General features: G+C 42.1%; 1 protein-coding gene across 3 annotated transcripts in view; it reads left to right on the forward strand.

Moving 5' to 3' along the window:
- The first annotated feature begins 2,042 nt into the window (after positions 1-2,042).
- Positions 2,043-19,261, forward strand: part of nsmfa (NMDA receptor synaptonuclear signaling and neuronal migration factor a) — a 35,561-nt gene continuing 18,342 nt past the window's right edge. For 2 of the 3 annotated variants that reach the window (XM_044053725.1, XM_044053727.1), the window contains exons 1-5: positions 2,043-2,447; positions 14,681-14,736; positions 14,998-15,879; positions 16,583-16,649; positions 17,369-17,374. In XM_044053725.1, the coding sequence (XP_043909660.1) occupies positions 2,377-2,447; positions 14,681-14,736; positions 14,998-15,879; positions 16,583-16,649; positions 17,369-17,374 (1,082 nt within the window). In that variant the 5' untranslated portion in view covers positions 2,043-2,376. The remainder of the gene's footprint in view (positions 2,448-14,680; positions 14,737-14,997; positions 15,880-16,582; positions 16,650-17,368; positions 17,375-19,261) is intronic. The other variant, XM_044053726.1, reaches the window with a different exon arrangement.

A 19,261-nucleotide genomic window follows, 5' to 3' on the forward strand; every position in this document is an offset into this window, starting at 1 on the left:
CTGTCCGCTTATGTGATGTATGCATGTGTCCACACACCTGTCCACACCACGCCATTGTCCACAACATCATGATGATACACGGCCTCTGCAGGAGTAGTGTGTTGAGCTTTCGTCACATGATTGCAATTCATTTTTAACGAACACAAAACAAAACTACAAAACCCATTTTGATGAAATCAAGATGGAGGATACAGGAGTTTTTATTGTCTCGTCCTGATTTGCTTTCAGTCCTTTGTCCTAAAATGAATCATTTTCTTATAATGTATGTACGAAGCTTCACATCCGTTTCAAAAACATTATGCCCCAGTGGTGTACATTTCCATTTATGTTTTTAGGTTTACAATAACCAATCTTGCGGTACTGGACCGATACTGATCCAGAGACTCATACTGGCTCCTCCCTACTGTAGATGACTGCTGAATGCTGACAATCTTAGAGCGTATATTTCAATTACTCCGCATTCTATTTTGTCTGTAGCTCGGTTCAGTGTGCTGTTGTGTGGTTTATCTGGTTAAATTAAAATGATAACAATAATATTAGACCTTGCTCATGTTTAACTATGCCTCCCTCGTCAGTTGTTTACACATTACTATACTTTTTCAGAACTGGTTCATTTGCCTTTTAAATCATAATCAACTGGTTCCACCTGCGACCCTTTCACCAAAGTGGTGACTTGTGATATTGGGACTAAAATGCAGAGTCACAATAAGGCAGGTTGTTGCTGAGAAGAATATTTAATGAATGCTAAAGGCTTGCAGAACCTTTATTTGACAGGAGGGCAGACGGGTAAACAAACCTAAACTCAGACAAAGGGACACAGAGGAAGTAAACACAAGCATGAGGTCAAACACAGGGACAGAGATGAGCACAGGGACTATATACTAAAGGGATTATACACATCAGGGTGAGGTAGGGAATCACAGGAAGAGGGAACAGAAAGGTTAAAAAAAAGGAGAGATAAGATGGGATGTACCAACCAACCAACAAAGAATCCAAAAAAAAAACTCCAGTTCAACCAAACCATGTTGAAGGAGAGACGTCACTAAGAAAAAATATACACATTTATTTACCAGACGTGACTGCAGAAAGAGAAATTCTTCTAAAAGTGGAAAATGACAGCATAATTACAATTATTGAACACTCAGATCTCAGTAGATCTTCCTGTTGGCCGACACACTGGTGGCGTCTTCCTTTATCGTTTATTTTACTCTAAATGGGAACATCATTTACAAAACTGTCACCATGTTCTATTGAAGATGATCTGAAACTAGCAATTGAGACCATTAACTCCTCAGGGAAATGTTGACTGATGTCATAAAACAAGTGAGAAAAAGACTTGTTTGCCCACAGGCTTCCTTTCATACGGAGTCGTTTTTTGCAACCAGTACAGTCGCCCCCTGGTGGCTAACTGCCACTTTCATCCTAATTGCTATAAGCTTCGATTTTCAAACTTTCCGAATCATGATCATTTCAGAGGCTCTGGTTAAAGTTCAGATGGTCATGGTTTTGGTTTGGCTTTCAAAATGAGCAGAAGTCAATGTAATGTTCTTACAAGAACAGCTGTGCTGTGAGTAGATCTTTACAGGGCTTTTGGAAGGTTAAGATTTGCTTTATTTTAGGGTTAGATTAAGGGCCAGGCATGTAGTTGTGGTGCTCAAGATTGGGGTAAATTGCTAGGGAATGCATTTTGTCTTTGAGTGTCCTCTCCAAGTGTGTGTGTGTTTCCTAAAATAGAAAATGTAGTAAATGTACAAAGACACATAGATTATGGTCCAAAAATATTAATAGGGGGGTTTTACACACACTAAGTGTCCCGGGTCCAGGATATTACACCAGCCACGCCCCCTCCACTTTGAGGTGATGATGATGATGATGAGTATAATGATGATATCACCACACCATCCTCCAATTGCGTTTTTTTTCTTTTTCGATCAATGACGGAGAGAGAGAGGGGGGAGGGAGAGAGAGAGAGAGAGAGAGAGAGAGAGAGAGAGCGCTCTGAGTATTTTCAGCCACAATCTGACAGATGTGCAACTGCATCACGTAGGTGCTCATATCCGGAGAGACACACACACAAAGAGGGAGAGGGAGGGAAAGAGAGAGACTGCCGTCCACCTCTCTCCTTTTTTCATCTCTTCGATCTGCAGACTCGGACGTGACCTACCAGCTCCTGGATTTCCCATCTCCAACTTTGTCTTTGTTGCGGTTTTTTTTTCCCTTCCTTTATATTCTTTTCTCCCTCTCTCTCTCTCTCTCTCTCTCTTCCATTGTCGCAGTCCTGCTCTGTCCTTCGTGTTCAGTTGTTTTTTTCTATTTTTATTTTGTATTTTTTTTGGGAATGAACTGTTTTCCTACCCGCGTCGTTTCCATGTCAGCATGGGAACTGCCGTGTCCAAAAGGAAGAATTTAAGAAACGATGCGATATCTTCCGTGGCGGCAAAAGTTAGGTGAGTAACAGCCGGGTCGAGCTCTGCGCCTTCAGCCGCAGAAGAACCTAACATGTGTTCCTGCTTCCAGGTGTGTGTGTGTGTGTGTGAGAGAGCCTGGAGTGAACTTCAAATTAGTGCCACTTGTGTGTATGTCTATGTATGCGTGTGTTTTTTATGATTTGCCTCTGCGTAATCCTGCCTGGCTGCCTGTGCGCAAAAATGGGTTTCTGTGCGCTTTTGTGCGCTTTTGTCCGCATGGTGTGCGGACTGTCCCGTACTCACGGGCGTGTGCGTAAAAGCCCTCCTCCTTTAATCTCCTCCAACAACGCTGCAGCTTTAAAGGTCACAATTACCTTGTAATTGCCTAATTTTCCTTCATCAGCTTTGGCTGAATGAGCTGGAGGAGAATATTTTGCCCCTGGCGCGTTTTCTTCTTCTTCTTCTTCTTCTGTTGTTGTGAATGAAGCATCATTGTGTAATGAAAGTCATGCAGAGGCAAAGCGCGAGGCTCACTGTGACTCACTAAACGCTCCCCAGTTTGGCAACACCTAAAATAGCACACAGCCTCTACACACACACACACACACACATATATATATATATATAGCATGCGCTCTAAAAATGTTATCTATAGATTTTCACTGCATTATTATTATTATTATTATTTATTTATTTATTTTCAAAACAAAGAGATGCTTCCCCCCCTCTGTGTCCTGCACGGCCGCATCGACCCCCAGTTGCAGACATGTAGCAGCAGCAAAGTGTCTGCTGCTGCTGCTGGTGCCTTCACGCCCTGGCTGCATGGCAAATGATCCAGCCATCAATTAATCAATCACAAGGGAATCGATCCGGCCGTTTGCAGTGATCACCTTTAACGGCCAGTTACTAGAGGACAGCGCAGATACATAAGCGGCTGTTAATGTATTCAGCCTGGGTATATATATAAAAAAAGGACTCAGACTGCCTGGCAGGAGTCCAATCCGTTAAAAGCTGTTAACGGCTCTCTCCCCTATGAAGGAGACAAAGTCTCCTTATGTGTATGTATGTATGTATGTATACAGTCAGGGATGTATGGATTTTTAATGGTCAGATCCGCATCCAGCTGCAACAACATCAGCAGCAGCAGCAGCAAACAGTGTATGCTCTCTGTGCATCATGTGCTGTGCTGACTGCTGCAGTTTGCAAAAGCACGTGTGGCTCTGTGTGTGTGTGTGTGTGTGTCTACACATGAAGTGTACATCGTGTGCTGCGATGCTGAGTGAGATGCGCGCGGTAAAATCCAACGTTTTTCCCCAGTGTTTTGTCTTGACTTCAGTCAATGAATGACCTTGACTTCGTTGTGAAGAAGACACTCCAAAGCAAACAGATGTGGGCTTATGTGCTATTACGTCATTTGTAGGGTGTGTGTGTGTGTGTGTGTGTGTGTGTGTGTGTCTTCAGGACATTTTTCTGGTATAAACACTGATCTTGACAGGACCAGGAGGTCGTAATGAGACAGAATGCCATTTCTGAGTCTCTGTGTCTGTGTCTAGGTTAAGGTTAGTAGTTGACATGAACTGGTTATGGTTAGGTAAGGGATTAGGCTTTGGTTAAGCTGTTCAGTCAATGCAGTGTTGTAAAAAAAAATAATATAGCTGGCCAAACCTGTGTGTGTGTGCAGTATTTAACTTGTACATGTGAAGAAAATACGGGCTTTTCCTTTCTTTTTCTCATTTCTGCAAACTCACACTCAGCACACACACGTGCACAGACACACACACACGTTACACAATTTAGTCATTTAAATTCTCATCATCTGTCTCACTCCCTCACAGAATTCAGAGATTGATTTTTCAGACGTAATGGCAGAATGAACCTCTTCTCCTCTCCTGGTGGGGAAATGCAGCTGAATCACATCCAATATTTATCACTTTTTTCTCCACCTGCACACAATCCCACGAATGAGGAATCAAACACTAAAAAAGGGAAGGGGTTTCTCTCCGTCCCGCGTCCCCCCACCTCACACTCAAACATCAATCTACATGCAGGCAGGGACGCACTGAAGTGCTGTCTGTCGGCATCGACTTATGCTCTCGTCTCTTCTCCAGTCTGTCTGAAGGATAGCCTGGACTCTGAATCCTCTGAATATTTAACGTTAGAGCTGGACTTTCCTCTTTTTTCCTGCTGCACCTGTAGCATCCTTAAATGTAAACTAAACCCAAATCTAAAAGAATAGCCTTATAAAGACTTATCTCCACCATCCAGGTGTAAATTCAAACCTTCCAACAAATCTGTACACACGCAGTAAAACCTACTCTTGTAAGTTTTTTGTTTCTTTCACAGATGTTGTAATGTGTAGCCCCTGCCTATGATGTGTGACACTTCATTTGTCTGGGAGGGTGATGCGTCTCACAACCGGTGGAGCATATCAAGATGTGTGAGACGATTAGAAGAAAAGAGTATCCTTAGAATGAGACTTTAGACAAGAGCCTTGCTTTACGAAGACTGTCCCTGGTATACTTCCGATCGCATATCGCGGACCCTGTAGTATCCCACTTCACCATTGGGCGGCACAAGTCGCTGGGACGCTGGGAGTAGGAAACATTCTGACCAAAGACGAAGAGAACGACGCTACGGCTCCCTCGGACATGTCCAGTTCTAGCGGCTCACAGCTCACAGTTTTTTTCTGCTTGGTGAGCGGGGCTTATACTCCACCTACCGGTGGGGCAGAAGTTCAGTTCTCGCATGTTGCAAAATCTGGGCCACACGTGCAGCCTGGGCACGGTGCGCGGAAGTATACCAGGTCCTTGAAGCAGCCATGAATGAAGAAGAATGCCATCTTACTACCGTACTTCCCAGATGCACCTGGGAAAGGGAGGGGTGAGCAGAGGAGTTCTTCATCTGTTATAATCTGCAGTCTCACTATTAGATGTCACTAAGTCAATGCATTTAATGTAGAGTAGGATTCATCCTCCCGGGGGACCACGATTGCCTTATTTATTATTACATTAATGTTGATATTCCTACAGGACAATGTTTTGTGATGTGGATGAAAACACATTAGTTCTCTCACAGATGACGTGTTGGTGATCGGCCAGGTTAGGAATGGAATACACTAAAGGTGGCGTAGGCAGGCGTCTTGTGCTCGGTGGTTAATCTGTGCCTGTGACAGCTTATGTTTATGGATTGCTGGTTATGAAACAGGTCACAGTCTCCCCTCCAGCAGCCCATGAGAAGTATTGCGAGAAACCGAGTGAGGGAGAGGGAGAGGAGAGAAGAGAGAGAGAAGAGATTACTTCCCATTTACACAGCAGTATTCTGTGACACTGAGCGGGAAAGCAAAGGCTTTGATCTCTCTGTCAGCCGGAGACGAGAGGAGAGGGCTCTGCCCGCGAGTCGGCTGAAGGACATTGGACAACAGTGATCACAGAGCTGTGGGGTTGAAGATGAAAGGACTGGTTTATACTGATTGATGCAAATGAGATATTGTGTCCTAGTTCATCGAGGAAAGTGGACAGGTGCGACTGTCTTTGCTGTGGCCCCGCCGTCACTCTGCTGTCATGAGGTCAATGTCTGTTACATAACTGTTTTAAGTGTTTGTCCTTTTTAAAATGTCACTGAGATACAGGTGAACTCGCCTTTTAACTGTACAGACACAGAATATTTTTTGATATTCAGTTTTTTCATTAGAGCACATCCTTCTCACTCTTTCCCTCCTCCTTTGTTTAGTTACTTTATTTTCTTTCCATAAATGTGCTGAATGAGGCAGATTTTTCAGAGAACAAATGATTAGGACTCCCACAGCGCTTTCTGATTATTCGTCTGTGACTGTCTGCTGTTGCGCATACATTTATTCTGTTCTTTATTTATTATATGACAAAACTATCTCAACTCACTCAAGCTTTCTCACTTGTCTAAGAAATTATCTTATAACTGGCTGGAGAACAAGGATGTAGCTGGACTTCTGTTGTTTCCAAGGTCACAAATAGACTGTGTGCTAATCTATTCCCCCTTGAAACAATAATGAATGTAAAGGTTTATGTATCATGATATTTTTGACACAAATGCAACTAATAAAATAGGTTTTTTTACTTGAATACAAATATAGTGCAAATCTGAAAACTATTTCCAGAAATACAGCCAAATAATCTAAATTACTGTGAAGTGAGTATTAGAAATTGCCTGTAATGAGAAGTTTTAAACCATGCAAATGACGGAAATAGGTCTAATACACCGTCTAGTTTTTTTTTTGAAGGTCAAAAGCTTAAAGTGCATCATAATGTATTCACCAAGTCTCTTATTGTTGCGCTTAATCACATTTTCAGCTTTTAGTGCGACAGTGATTTTTAAAGTTTCTGGCATTTCTACTCCAGAGTATTTATATCATGTGCAAACTTTTCATAAAAACAAAAAATCTCAAAAGGTCTGCGGAGAAAACACAAACAAATACTATACTATAATTAAAAGTTGCGTGTTAAATGCATGTAGGCTACAGCAGAGAGACAGAAGAGTGTCACAGCTGCATCACTCAGCGCCGTATGTGGTTGGGGAATTTGCGGTGAGCCCCCTAGTGCACTGACATTTTAATCAGACCCCCATCAGTTACTTCGCTCCCACATGTCCCATAATGCACTGCAATTAACATTCCAAGGTCCCTGTGGCCCTCAACAGCCCCAACAATCCTCTCTCTCAACAGGTCCTCATCATCCACTCCAGCTGTGCAGTTGTACATGTCGTCTATATGTGCCGTGAGAAAACCCAATTCAATTAGTCCACCTGAGAGGAGAATTCAATTAAGGCGTGTTAAGAGTGAAAAAACCTCTTTGCTTGGCAGCCCATTGTTTACAGTGGAGAGACATCCGCTTCGATGACATTGCAGACCAGTGGGAACACTGCCGGGGGAGAGATTGCCTATTTTCAGCCATGAACTGCTCGCCCTCAAACGATATATCAAGCGCTGTTTAACAGCATCAGAATCCACAGGGGAAATGGGATGGGATGACTGTGATGTGGATCAATAATGGAGATACTGTATGTGTTAGCGCTGTTGTGTTGGTCAACATTTCTGCTTCAATGGACGAAACAAGTTAAACCAAAGAAACGAGAGACAATTGGAAAGTCAATCATCAATTTAGAATTGTCCTTTTGGCATGAAAATTTTGAGGTTTTAGAAATATGTATGACTGCATTAACTTTAATTTAGGATAGTATTAAAAGTATCTTAAAAAAATTAGCCCAAACGTTTCCGACAATCTTAAAATACACCGTAATCTGTATATTCACAATAAAGTACTGTAGGGGTGGGAATTGCCAGATACAACATGTTACGATATTGCAAAATCATTTATTGCGATATACTCACGCAACAGCTCCAGTATGTGTGAACCCTTGGCACCATCTAGTAGACTGAAACATCAATTGATGTTTTTTTTTATGCTAATCCAAAATAAGCTTAATGTGTATTGGCAACATCAGTCAAAAACTTTATAATACTAGGTGTCTCAAAAGCAATATATCTGCATGCAAAATATCGCAATATTTCACTGCATCGAACTGGATTTAATGAGCAACCAGAACAGACAGCAACATGTACATCGTACACACACTCCACTCATGACATCTATAACTTCTGGACCAAACTCCATGTCAAACATCAGAGTTAGGAAGGAAATATTCAGTACTATGAGTGTGTTGTCTTCTCGTTTTTGCATTGTATTGTGTGTATTTGTCACTAATGAATCACGACTACTCGTTCCCATTCTGCTGTTGGATTTCTCCCTGGATAACAATTTCCATGATTCCACCGTGCATCACAACATCCTCAAATTATGTTTTCAGTTATTGTTTTGATTGAGAGAACCACAAGTGGCAGAAATTACATACTTTTTGTTTAATTAATGCTTGGTTCATATCCAAACGTGGGCGGATGTTTAACAGCGTAAACTCATCCAGGGAAACTGCTCAACTGATGGGTATTGGGGGAGGTGGTTGTAAAAAGTAACATTTTCAAATAAGTGGATTAAGTTTGGATGGGATAAGTACTTGTCTGCATTCACTTATGAGCAGACAAGCAGAAGATTGTTCTAGCTAGATGCAGGAGGAGCTGAGGTGCATCTTCCTCTTGTTGAGGATGCGTCCGAGCATCTGCCAAGTGGTTAGTGAAAGAGTCGGCACATGTAGTGCAAAGTGTTCATGAAGTGTAGTGTGTGTAACTGTGTCTGACTTATTCAGCTTGTGAAACGCTATCGGTACGCCACAGTATCGGTTGAACTGTAGACCCAGGCAGAGGCTCATATTCACTCACCCTCGCCCATTCACTCAGAGGAACAAAACAAATCACCAGACAGTGAAGCGGGAGCGTCAGGTTTCACGTTATACCTATGGAAGTTTACGTAATGGGATCAGAGCTACTCTTGAAATTCACATAGGTCTGACCAAGCATCCGTATCATCCCAGCAATTAGCGAAATGTGACATGTTTCCATTTCAGGTGACTTGGTTGTAGGAGTTCTAAGTGCGGCTACTGTTGCAAAACTAAACAAAATGATTAGTTCATCTGTGGTATGTAGTGGTTTTGGTGGGTGTTGATACAGGCATCAGATCAGAAAACATTCTGGATGTAATTACAACAACTTTTTGGGAACTAGAGCTGTGTGACATCCATGTTGGCAGCTGAAAAGCACTGCACCCACCAGTGAAACTGCCAGAACACCTAACCTTCATGTTTGACACCTCATTCACAAAGCAAAAAAATGGGCAGTGTTACATGAATTATGTGACTATGGTCATGGCTTACATTAAACACTATTGCACTTTAAACCACAAGCGTTTCCCCAGGGAGATATGTGAAAAATATGTTTGTTGGTTGTTAAATCCCATTTCAACCTGTCTCATAAATAGAACATAGCAGTTTTCAAAACACACGAGTTACTGCCCCTTTTTTAGTACCTTTAAAAGTTCTTCCACCTCTACATCACTATGACAATAGCTACTTTTATCTGATCTTTAATCCAGGACTGAACTTGATCCTGTGCTATCTTGCTGCTCGTGTTTAACTGTTCCAGTGTCCATCAGCAGCCCATGTTTTATTGTGTATAAAATACATCACACTAAATGAGCTCATTTACATGTTAAATGCCACTAAGGGTTTTTCAGATTTGGCCCAAAAGGGGGAAACTTAATTTATTCCTTTCTTGCTCATTATGTCAATCAAGGCTAGATATCACTCTGATTCACAAGGTCCCAATTCAGTTTGATATCCCATTAAATGTTGATTAGTTTAGAGATTTTTGCAGACCAACTTTGCTTGGTTATTAAAGGAGATTTTTGAATTGAGAATTGTAAAAGGGTTCTCTAACCTGGCACATCACTAAAACGATTAATGTTTGTATGAGTAGTTACATTAAAACACTATTATATCACAGTCATTGGTGATAACTTAAACTTGAACCATAAAAACTATTTTTTGTTAAAAATAAAGATATTTACCAAGGTGTCCAGCAGTGGCCTCCATCCATTCTCTCTTTGTTCAACTGAACACATTAAAAAATTAAACTGTCCTCTCAAGCAGACAATCAAGACACGGCAGTATCTGAAAAGTGGCGTATGGAAGTATTTCTGATTCTACACCACGACCAAAGCTATAGTGGTCAAGTCAACTCTCAAGTAGGGATGGTAATCGGTATCGTTTAGTATCGGTATGGGCCTGATACTGGTCAAAATCACTGGCTATTGGACAGATACATCCTATATATCACATGTTTCACTAATAAATTCATTAATATCTTCTTTTTGGGAGAACAGTATTTGTTACACAATTGGAGAATTGTGTCTCTGAAATGACTCGGCACAAATGTGTTGTTAACAGCTTCATACATTCATAAATGGTCTAAAATATTGGTTATATATTGGTTGATACTCGAGTTTTTGATATCGGTATCGGACACAAAAAAGTGGGACATCCCTATTTCAAAGACCGATCTAAGGATTTTATTAATCAAGCTTTCAAATGGAGACTGATATTAATCGGATAGTTTTGAGTATGCTTTCTCTTCGGAAACCTGCTCTTTCTGAAGTTTGCTCTTTTCATTTTTAATGTGCCCATGTTTTCTTCCTCTCTGTTCTAATCTCATCCTCCCCCTCAGACACTCCCTTCCCTCCAATGCATCTCTCTCCCAAAACCCCCGTCACATGTCTGCAAGCATGCATGAATGAAAAACCTCCCTGCGCACAGCTCTCCCTCTTCATTTTCAAATGCATAGTAGAGTATCTCTCCCCCTCTCACACACACACACACACACCTGCGTACCCCTGATGTGCTCATATGTCATGTACGTAGTGGGTGCAGTAACGTGAGGAAACGCAGCAGGGAGACAGGTTTTGTTCAGTGGATGGATTGAGACGCTCCTATTTTGCTCTATGGTTTCCAACTCAGTTTACTCTCATGTATAATGGATGATGTAAGTCTCTGGAAACATTGTTTGGCGATTCTAATCAGAGTGGCCATCCTGTTGAATAATAAAACAGCCCGGGCAAAATGACAATGTCTGAGGGACACCTGCTGATCAAGAGCGCAAGACTGCATTCATCACAAGTGTCTTTAAGTGGGATTGTTGCCGGTTACATCATCACCATATGCTGACACACGCAGAGTCAGACAAAGATTTTTTAGCTTTTCTTTCTTTTCTTCTGTAGTTGAGTACATACACAGGCGCTCATGCACTTGTGCAACAGAGGAGTTGAAGTGAGAAGATGCAGTATGCTGAAGTCGCATGGTGCTGAGCTATTTTTAGAAGTGTAGTGAGAAGGGAGCTGGATGATGTCGCAGCACGTGCAACATCATAAGAGAACCCAAAATTCTCTTAGTTTGTCCCATTTACAGCACACCGACTCTCACTCTTCACCAACAGGACTTAACACCATCAATGTGACCGCAAACCCAGGAAAAACATTTAATTTTTTGATGGGTGCACGAAAAAAGGGGGGACAATTAAAAAGATGTTAAGGCGTGATTCTCATGCAGTAAGTTTTTCAGTTTTACCCGAGGAGGTTCCATAATTTAAAGTGTTACTACATTTGCAGTTCTAAGGTGGTAATAAGAAACCCTACTTAATTGAGGCACTAACTGCTGAGGGTAATAATTGTCTGCCTTAAAGAGCATGGTCATTAGTGTCAGATAATGAATACTGTGCAGCCATGTCATGTGCACAAAGCTAACAACTGACCAGAGTGGTGCGTGTGCCTCAGGTCTCCTTTATTTCAGTTTACTGTTAACAATGATCGTTTTTCTAATACAATACTAATACTAATACAAATAAAAAGTTGACAGCGTTAAGGCTGTGGTGCGTACAATTTAAATATGAATGAATGTCTGTCACATTCCATTGCCATTGCAAATGAGTTCACACGATGCTGATTAAGCTCATCAGCTGCACATGACTCTCTCTGTGTTTTTTCAGAGTAGCAGTTTTGTCTTTTCATGTCTGTGTCTTGACATCACCACGCTGCACATGACTGAGCAGGTGAGGCTTCATAGCTTTGTGTGATATTGAAAATGGATGCACTGCCAACAGCAATTAACAGCTGCCTGAATAGGTGTTCAATCCCAGTTGATGCTGTTTCCTTCACCAGGCAGCTCCAATTAAGTTTCCTGAATGGAGTTGACAACACACAAGTAACCAAAGTAACATCAGAAGAGCTTTAGTCTCTTATTTCTTTCACTGTGTGTGTGTATGTATCTGAGAGAGAGACAGAGTGGGTTGGGTTGGAGGAGAGAAAACTAGGTCTTAGACCAGAGGGTCTGTCGACTTTTAGTAATTAATCAGAAATCCACTGGGGATACAGATGGTACTGTGTCAGCAAGTGTGGTTTAAATCCCACATACGTCAAAAGAGCAAGTTACCATGTATCATATTAGACGCACAACAAAAGCACAACTGCCGGGTCTGGTCACGGTGCAGTCCAATCACTCGACATTGTTTTAATAAAAAGGCCAATCAATTATCTGCCAATTTTCCACACACCATGAGTGACTGATCTGATTTCATGCTAATGCATGGCAGCAGGAAAAGGACCAAGTGTTTGGAGGTGCACAGTTTGTAATCTGACTGTTCACTGTGCCTGGAAATGATGCAGAAAGGCAACAGTAACATGAAGTATCTTAGCCGAGCCGAAGCGGAACATAAAATAACATTATCCTTAATCCTTATTTCCACAACAGGTAAATTACAGCAGCCGACAGTAAAAAAAGTAAATAGCAAGCTTGCATTACACATACTAGGATATATAGAAACATGTTTAATATTAAAATAAATGAGTCTTGTGGAGTAACTTAAATAAGACCGTGATTGCTCCCTTTTGCAGGACCTCAGCAAAACTTCATATGCGGTCCTTGGTAGGTAAATCCTGCTTTCTAACACATTGGGACTAAAATGAATAAATAAAAAGGCATGCAAAAGCGAAAAGGTGGTGTGGCACAACAGCAGTGTGAGTGAGTGTTGGTGTGTGCACTGTGTATGCCTGGTGTGCTGGACAGGCTTGAATAATTGACAGAGCTGTGAGGTAGGAGGCATACGCCCACAGAATCTCCTGTACGAGGGGGTCTCTTCTGTACAAATATGGCTTCATACGTCTCTTTCTCCTTTATGTGTGTGTACTTGTATTGGTTATCTCTTTTCTGGCACAAACAGTGACCTTGTCAGGACCAGTAGTCCTCATAGAAACCAAATCCTGGTACTAATGAGGCCTAATTTCCTAGTTACGATTAGGCATAGCAGTTTAGTTAGGCTGTCCAAATGAATAGAAGTCAATGAGAGTCCTTAAAAGGATAGCTGTGCAAACGTGTGTGTGTGTGTGTGTCTTTCAGCAGTCACCTGTGACATCAGCTGCATTAGGGAAAACCTAACCCCCAGAAGCTGAAGCTATTTCCCCGAGAAAATTGAAAGATGTAAACACTTAATTAGCCCCTGATAGTGCAGGTCAGCGAGTGTGAACACATCAGGATCACATCAATGTGGTAAACTCAGTCAAAAGTGCAAAGTGCTTTCGGCACTAGATACAAGAAAAACATACAAACAGCATGGCAATGTGTGCTTTTAAATGATGAAAGTATTGGAAGCTCAGTATTAAAAGTCCGGATGCAAGAGTAAATATCAAGTATGACATCTCCCAAAATTGAAATAATTATTAAAATTTACAGTAACTGTTATTCATAGTTTGTTTTTTACCTTCCATAATTCAGAAGGGGAAACAACAACAACAACCCCGTCATGATCCTGGCTATAGGAATTCACTTTTTTTTTTGCATACAATGTTTGCGTTAATCACATTTTCTCATTTCCTCTCTTATTCCTAATTACTATCATGAGTCGTTATTCCTAATAGTTATTGCTGTGGCACATTTCCTCTCAGTTAGGACTGGGATTAACATTGTGAGCACGTCTACAGACTGAGTAATCTGTCTCCCTCTTACACATTCTCTCCTTTTTTTTTTTTTAAACTCTGTTTTCCAATCCTGTCACACACCGACTAGAGCAACATTACAAGGGCAGTGTCATTCCACCACAGGGCCTAGGGCCATTTTATGTAAAAGGGAGAAGCCCTGTGAATTTGGTTTGTAGTTCTATATGTGGTTAATATATAGTGGTCGAGATTATTTTTTCTATGAGAGGAAAAGAAAGATCAAGAGGAAAACACTGAAATAGATGCAGTCATGTGGCTATGGAGCTCAAAACATCTATTTTCAGCACATCTCCAAGCTATCTTCCTCAGTTGCTATGGGGGTTAAATTGTTCTTGACATGGAGCATGTATGTATATATATATATATATATATATATATATATATATACACACACACACATATATATATACATATATATGTATATATAAAGCATATCCATATATACATTCTGTGTAGGTGTGAAACAAGAAAAATAAACGTAACACATGAACAAATGAATGTAGAGACTGCTGTTAGCAATTACAACTACCAGTGTGGTCATTCAGAGAAATGAAATCGTCACAAAACAGTTCTCTCCTCTCCTCACACTGTCCGTCGCAGAGTCTGAGGCAGCCTGAAGTGTGGAGATAAAACAGCTGCATCTTAATCTGTGGGTGGCACGAGCCTACAAAGAAAGCAATTAGGTTCATAATTTATTCCCTTGCCCCTTCTCTCTCCACTCCTCTCGTCTTCCTCTTCATTTTCCGTCCTCACTCATCCATCCTTTCCACACATGAATTAATGTCTTTATGCGTGTCATGTGTGTCCCCACAGAGCAGTGCGAGCATTCGGAGAGAACCTGTCCCACTCTGAAAACCGAAAAGGATCAGGTCAGCGTCTTTGCCATCCTGTCATGTGTCCACACCTCTGTGCTACTCTGCATATTCCGTTAATCCTTAATTTATCCTGTGCTGAAATGACAGGCTGGGATTATTAGAGTGCACTACAATGGCAAAGAAATTTGATAATGATATCCGTAATGTCTTCTTCTTCCTTTTCCTCTTTTTTGCTTTTCTTTGTTGCAATAGTGTCTTGGTTTTTATTCACATTCCCTGACACTAAGTCTTTGTCGTCTCCTTCCAACATTGTAGCTCATCTACTGTGTGAAACCTTGGTGGGTCCTGACCCAGAGTCACCAAGCGACACGACTGGCCACAACAACAACAACCACCTCCATCCCTGCAACAACAAGGACAATCCAGAGCCCAGCCTGGTGAAACAGCCACTGGGCCTGTTCCAGGCACCTCTTCCCTCCATCACCATTTCTACCAAGCAATCGCGGTTATCCCTTGAGCGTAGCTTCTCAGCAGAGGAGGACCAGCTGAAGGGCGTGGAGTGCACCCTGCAGCCTGCCCGTGTGTACACCATCACCACCCAGCACGGTATGCTGATGAGCAGCGGCCGGAGCAGCAAGGAGAGCCTAGAACTGGACGTCTTGAAGGAGAAGTCAGGGAGTGGCGGGGTGGGATCCAGAGGTGGCTTGATGCAGCCCTCCCCGTCCCCATCTTCCGCCTCCTCATCTCCAACCCAGTACCATCATGCCAGCAGCAGCAGCAGCAGCAGCAGCAGCCGTGGAAGCCACCACCACCACGGAATCCACCACCACCACGCCGTCGCCGGCACCAGTGTGCCCTCCGGCAGCGGTGGAAGCAGCAGCAGCAGCAGCAACCAGCAGCAGTGCCTAGGCATCGCTGGATCCAGCTCCCAACATGCATCACACCACTCCCACCACCACCATCACCTTTCACAGCCCCCACTGCAGACCTCCGTCAGTGCCCACAATATCCGCAGCTGGGCCGAGGGTGGAAAAGGGGAGGCGGAGTGCAGCGGGCTGGCCTGTGACTCATGCAGTGGCGTCCCCTCGCGGAGTCAGGGCTCCCTGGACCTGGAGAGTGCGCCCCGAGAGGCAGGCAAGCATCACAGACGCCTAGAGCGGATGTGGAGTGTGGACCGGATGACTGGGTTGGAGAGAGGTGAGAGGGTGGACGACACAGACGAAGGGAGAGGCGCTGAAATTTAAACATGGGGTGGGAGGGGGGATGTTCTGATGCCTTACGGCTGGGACTACCGGGTTTGGTATCTGACCAGAGAAGAAATAGAAATTGAACATTTTCAATATATTGTAAAAATAACACTCATTATGTAGATGTATGAGGGCAGCGAGCTCTTGCCGTATGCTCCTGTTAAACATTAAGAAATCCCACTTTTCTTCTAGTCTAGTGTTTGTAACAGTTTTATTTTTTAAATTTTTTAAAAAGCAGTGACTCTTTTGTAGTAAAAAATAAAGTACTTTAAGTCAACATTAAGTAAGGAATAACTGAAAAATCAGCTCAGGCTTTAGTGAAACACATTGAATGTGAGCTATATATCTGTATTTATTTGCTTAAATACACATTTTCAAATCTATTTCTTCTTTGGTCTGTTGGGGATTGAGGGTTTGATGTTGGATGTGACGTTGTGGTCTGTAGCTCTGACTCTCCGTCTCTGCTGTCTCTTCCTGTGCGTCTCCCTCTCTCCATTTGTGGAGTGGTGGACTGTGAAGTGCTGGTGCTGTCACCGAGTTTCATGCTTTCGTAACGCTTATTTATTTATTAACAACATTTGCCAAATGCTGCACATTTGTCTCCGTCTTTCCCCGCTTAACGTCGCCATCGTAAACTTTCTCTCTGATTGCAGAGGACACCAACTGGTTCCCCAAGGAAAACATGTTCAGCTTTCAGACCGCTACGACGACCATGCAGGCGTGAGTGTCCCCCGTCCAAACACACATGTACACAAAGAAGCTGCATGTGGGGATTTTCCGATGGCTGCTGTATTGACAAAGTCACTAGACCGTGTCTGTGTTTTTGAATGTTTTAGGTCATTAACTGTAAAGTAGATACTTTACACCACCTCCAACCATTTTCCACAGCTTTTCGGATCGATCTCCTTCCTTTAAGGCAGCCCATTGATTTTTCCATTGAACTCGCAGATGCTTGTGGCTTGCTCAAAGGAGATAGTCCATCATTGGTTTTATTTTTCAGGCTAATTGATTGTTTAACATTTTAGATTTACTGCTTTCAAGGATCTGCTAATTGATTTTTATAACTCAGCCTTATTCCATACACAGACAAAGTGAGAGGCGCTGAAAACATGGGTGGGAGGGGGTGAGCAGGGCTGTTTGGATGCCTTGTGGCTGGGACTTACAGGTTTGGTATCTGACCAGAGAAGAAATAGCAATTAAACATTTCCAACATATTGCAAAAATAACACTCATTATGTAGATACGTGAGGGAAATGAGCTGACAATTCATTTCAAATTGTGCCCTTCCATCTTTCACATGGTGTTACATGTTTGGTAGACAAAGAATCTTCTTCCAATTTGTCCTCTATGCTTCTTATACACTGATGTCTACACTTATTTTCTCTATTCTCTTCTTTCTTCCTGCCTTCTATCCAATTATTCTTCGGACCCTCAAACAGGATATCGTGAGTATTCTTCCCTGCCTGCTTTCTTCTTTTTTCCATATCTCGCATTACTCTTGTCCTAATCTGCTGATCGTTAATGTAATGTCATTTAACCTTCATCCTTGGGCACAAAACACACTGAGCAAAGCAGAATGGATAAAAGGTTTGCAGCTTAGAAGTCTGTATATGTGATTTTATATGAAGTGGAAAGAAAAAAAAAAGCTGTTTTTGTTTAAAATGATGCTTTGTCAGGTAGAAGCTTACGCAGCACAAATAAAAAACAAATGAGTAACAGGATTTTCATGAACGAGAGCAGAGAGGAAAAAAAAAGTAATACAGTGCAGCTGAGTAAGTCTGCCAAGCTGGAGTCAGAAAAGACGTCCCATCTTTGTGTTGGTTTGAAATAAACCCTGTTAGCTCACATCCAAGCAGTCAATTACGAGAACACACATACACAAGGGTTTTTGTGGCCATCATGTTTGCACTCTAATCCTACTCTACATCACTAATTATCTCTGAATCTGTGCTGGCTGACTCAAACCATGTTTGGCGCTGACTGTGGTGGTTGGCTGGAGAGGAAAATTTACTAACATGTGATTTCCTAGTGTCTTCTGGTAAGATATCATAACCACAGCGATAATAAGCCTTTAATAAAAATATAAAAAAAACAATTGTTACTTTGCACAGGCATCCATTGAGTAACATTAATAACACTAATAATAATGTACTGCCAAGCCAAACCGTGACATGTCATACTGCACACCCCTCCTGCTAAAACCACACCATGCCTAAACTAAACCATAATGTGTTGCTAACCCGAGCTGCTCTTTAATGCTGATGTTCTAAATTGTTTGACTGAATTATGCTCGGAAACCAACCAACAAAATGTGAAAAATGTGGGGTTCTTTTAGGTGTTTGTACTATAACTATTGGGTAATTATGGATCAAAGCCAACACAAGACTTGAGGCCAAGTGCCACAGACTGGGGAGGGAGGTTTTGAGCGATGTACCAATGCAATGGTTTTGTTCGCATCAAGAAAAATAAAGAATAAAACTGACACTTTTCATTATTTTTGGGAGGATTTTACTTTCCTCTACTTACCCAGAGTCAAAGCAGCCACAGTAGATTATTCTCAAACACACAATCTTTTGTTAATAATCAGCTTCTTGGGATTTTTGGTTCACACTTTTCCTAGTTAATAAAACTTTAATCTGCTGAAAGCACAACCACTCAGTGAAAGTGATACATTTCACACCACGTCTGCACTTGACACACGAATGAACTCAGCGCAAATCACTTTCCAGTTACCAGATCATTTCTTCATTTAACTGAGTGACAGTCCTCGACAACAACGCTCCTGTCTTTGCGTAAGACACCGTAGTCTTTGCCAAGTAAACCTACAAACCTCTACTCGCTAAATTAAGCTACTGTTAGCTCAAAACCCAACACATCTATAAGATAAAACATGGAGGATAGTGGAGTCAAGCATCCATGAATGAGTCTGGGAAAGTATGAGGTCACATAAAATCCCTCCCAAAAGCCGCATAAGGTCACAAGATCAGTGTGGATTATAACACATGCATACTGGCTCATTTGTTGCTGGGATGACACAGAAAAGAAGATTAGAGCTGGCGATGTGGTTTGTTTTCCTGGTTTCAACAGTCAAAGGTAGCTGCTGGCTACCAACAAACCATCACCCCAGCCTTCACGTGGCTAAATAAACCCTGCAGCTAAAAGCCCTGGCACCAGCCTCCCTGCACTATCCTACCCCTTGCCACGCTAGCATTCTCCCTATCTCATCCCTTTAATACTGTGCCACATCCTGGCAGGGCTTTCCACGGATTTGTGCAGAGAAAAAGGAGAGAAAGAGAGCAGAGTTCAGCAGAAGTCATCCAGAGGTATGGAGC

The sequence above is a fragment of the Solea senegalensis genome, linkage group LG21 (assembly GCF_019176455.1).
Source record: "Solea senegalensis isolate Sse05_10M linkage group LG21, IFAPA_SoseM_1, whole genome shotgun sequence".
NCBI classification, from domain to species: Eukaryota; Metazoa; Chordata; class Actinopteri; order Pleuronectiformes; family Soleidae; genus Solea; species Solea senegalensis.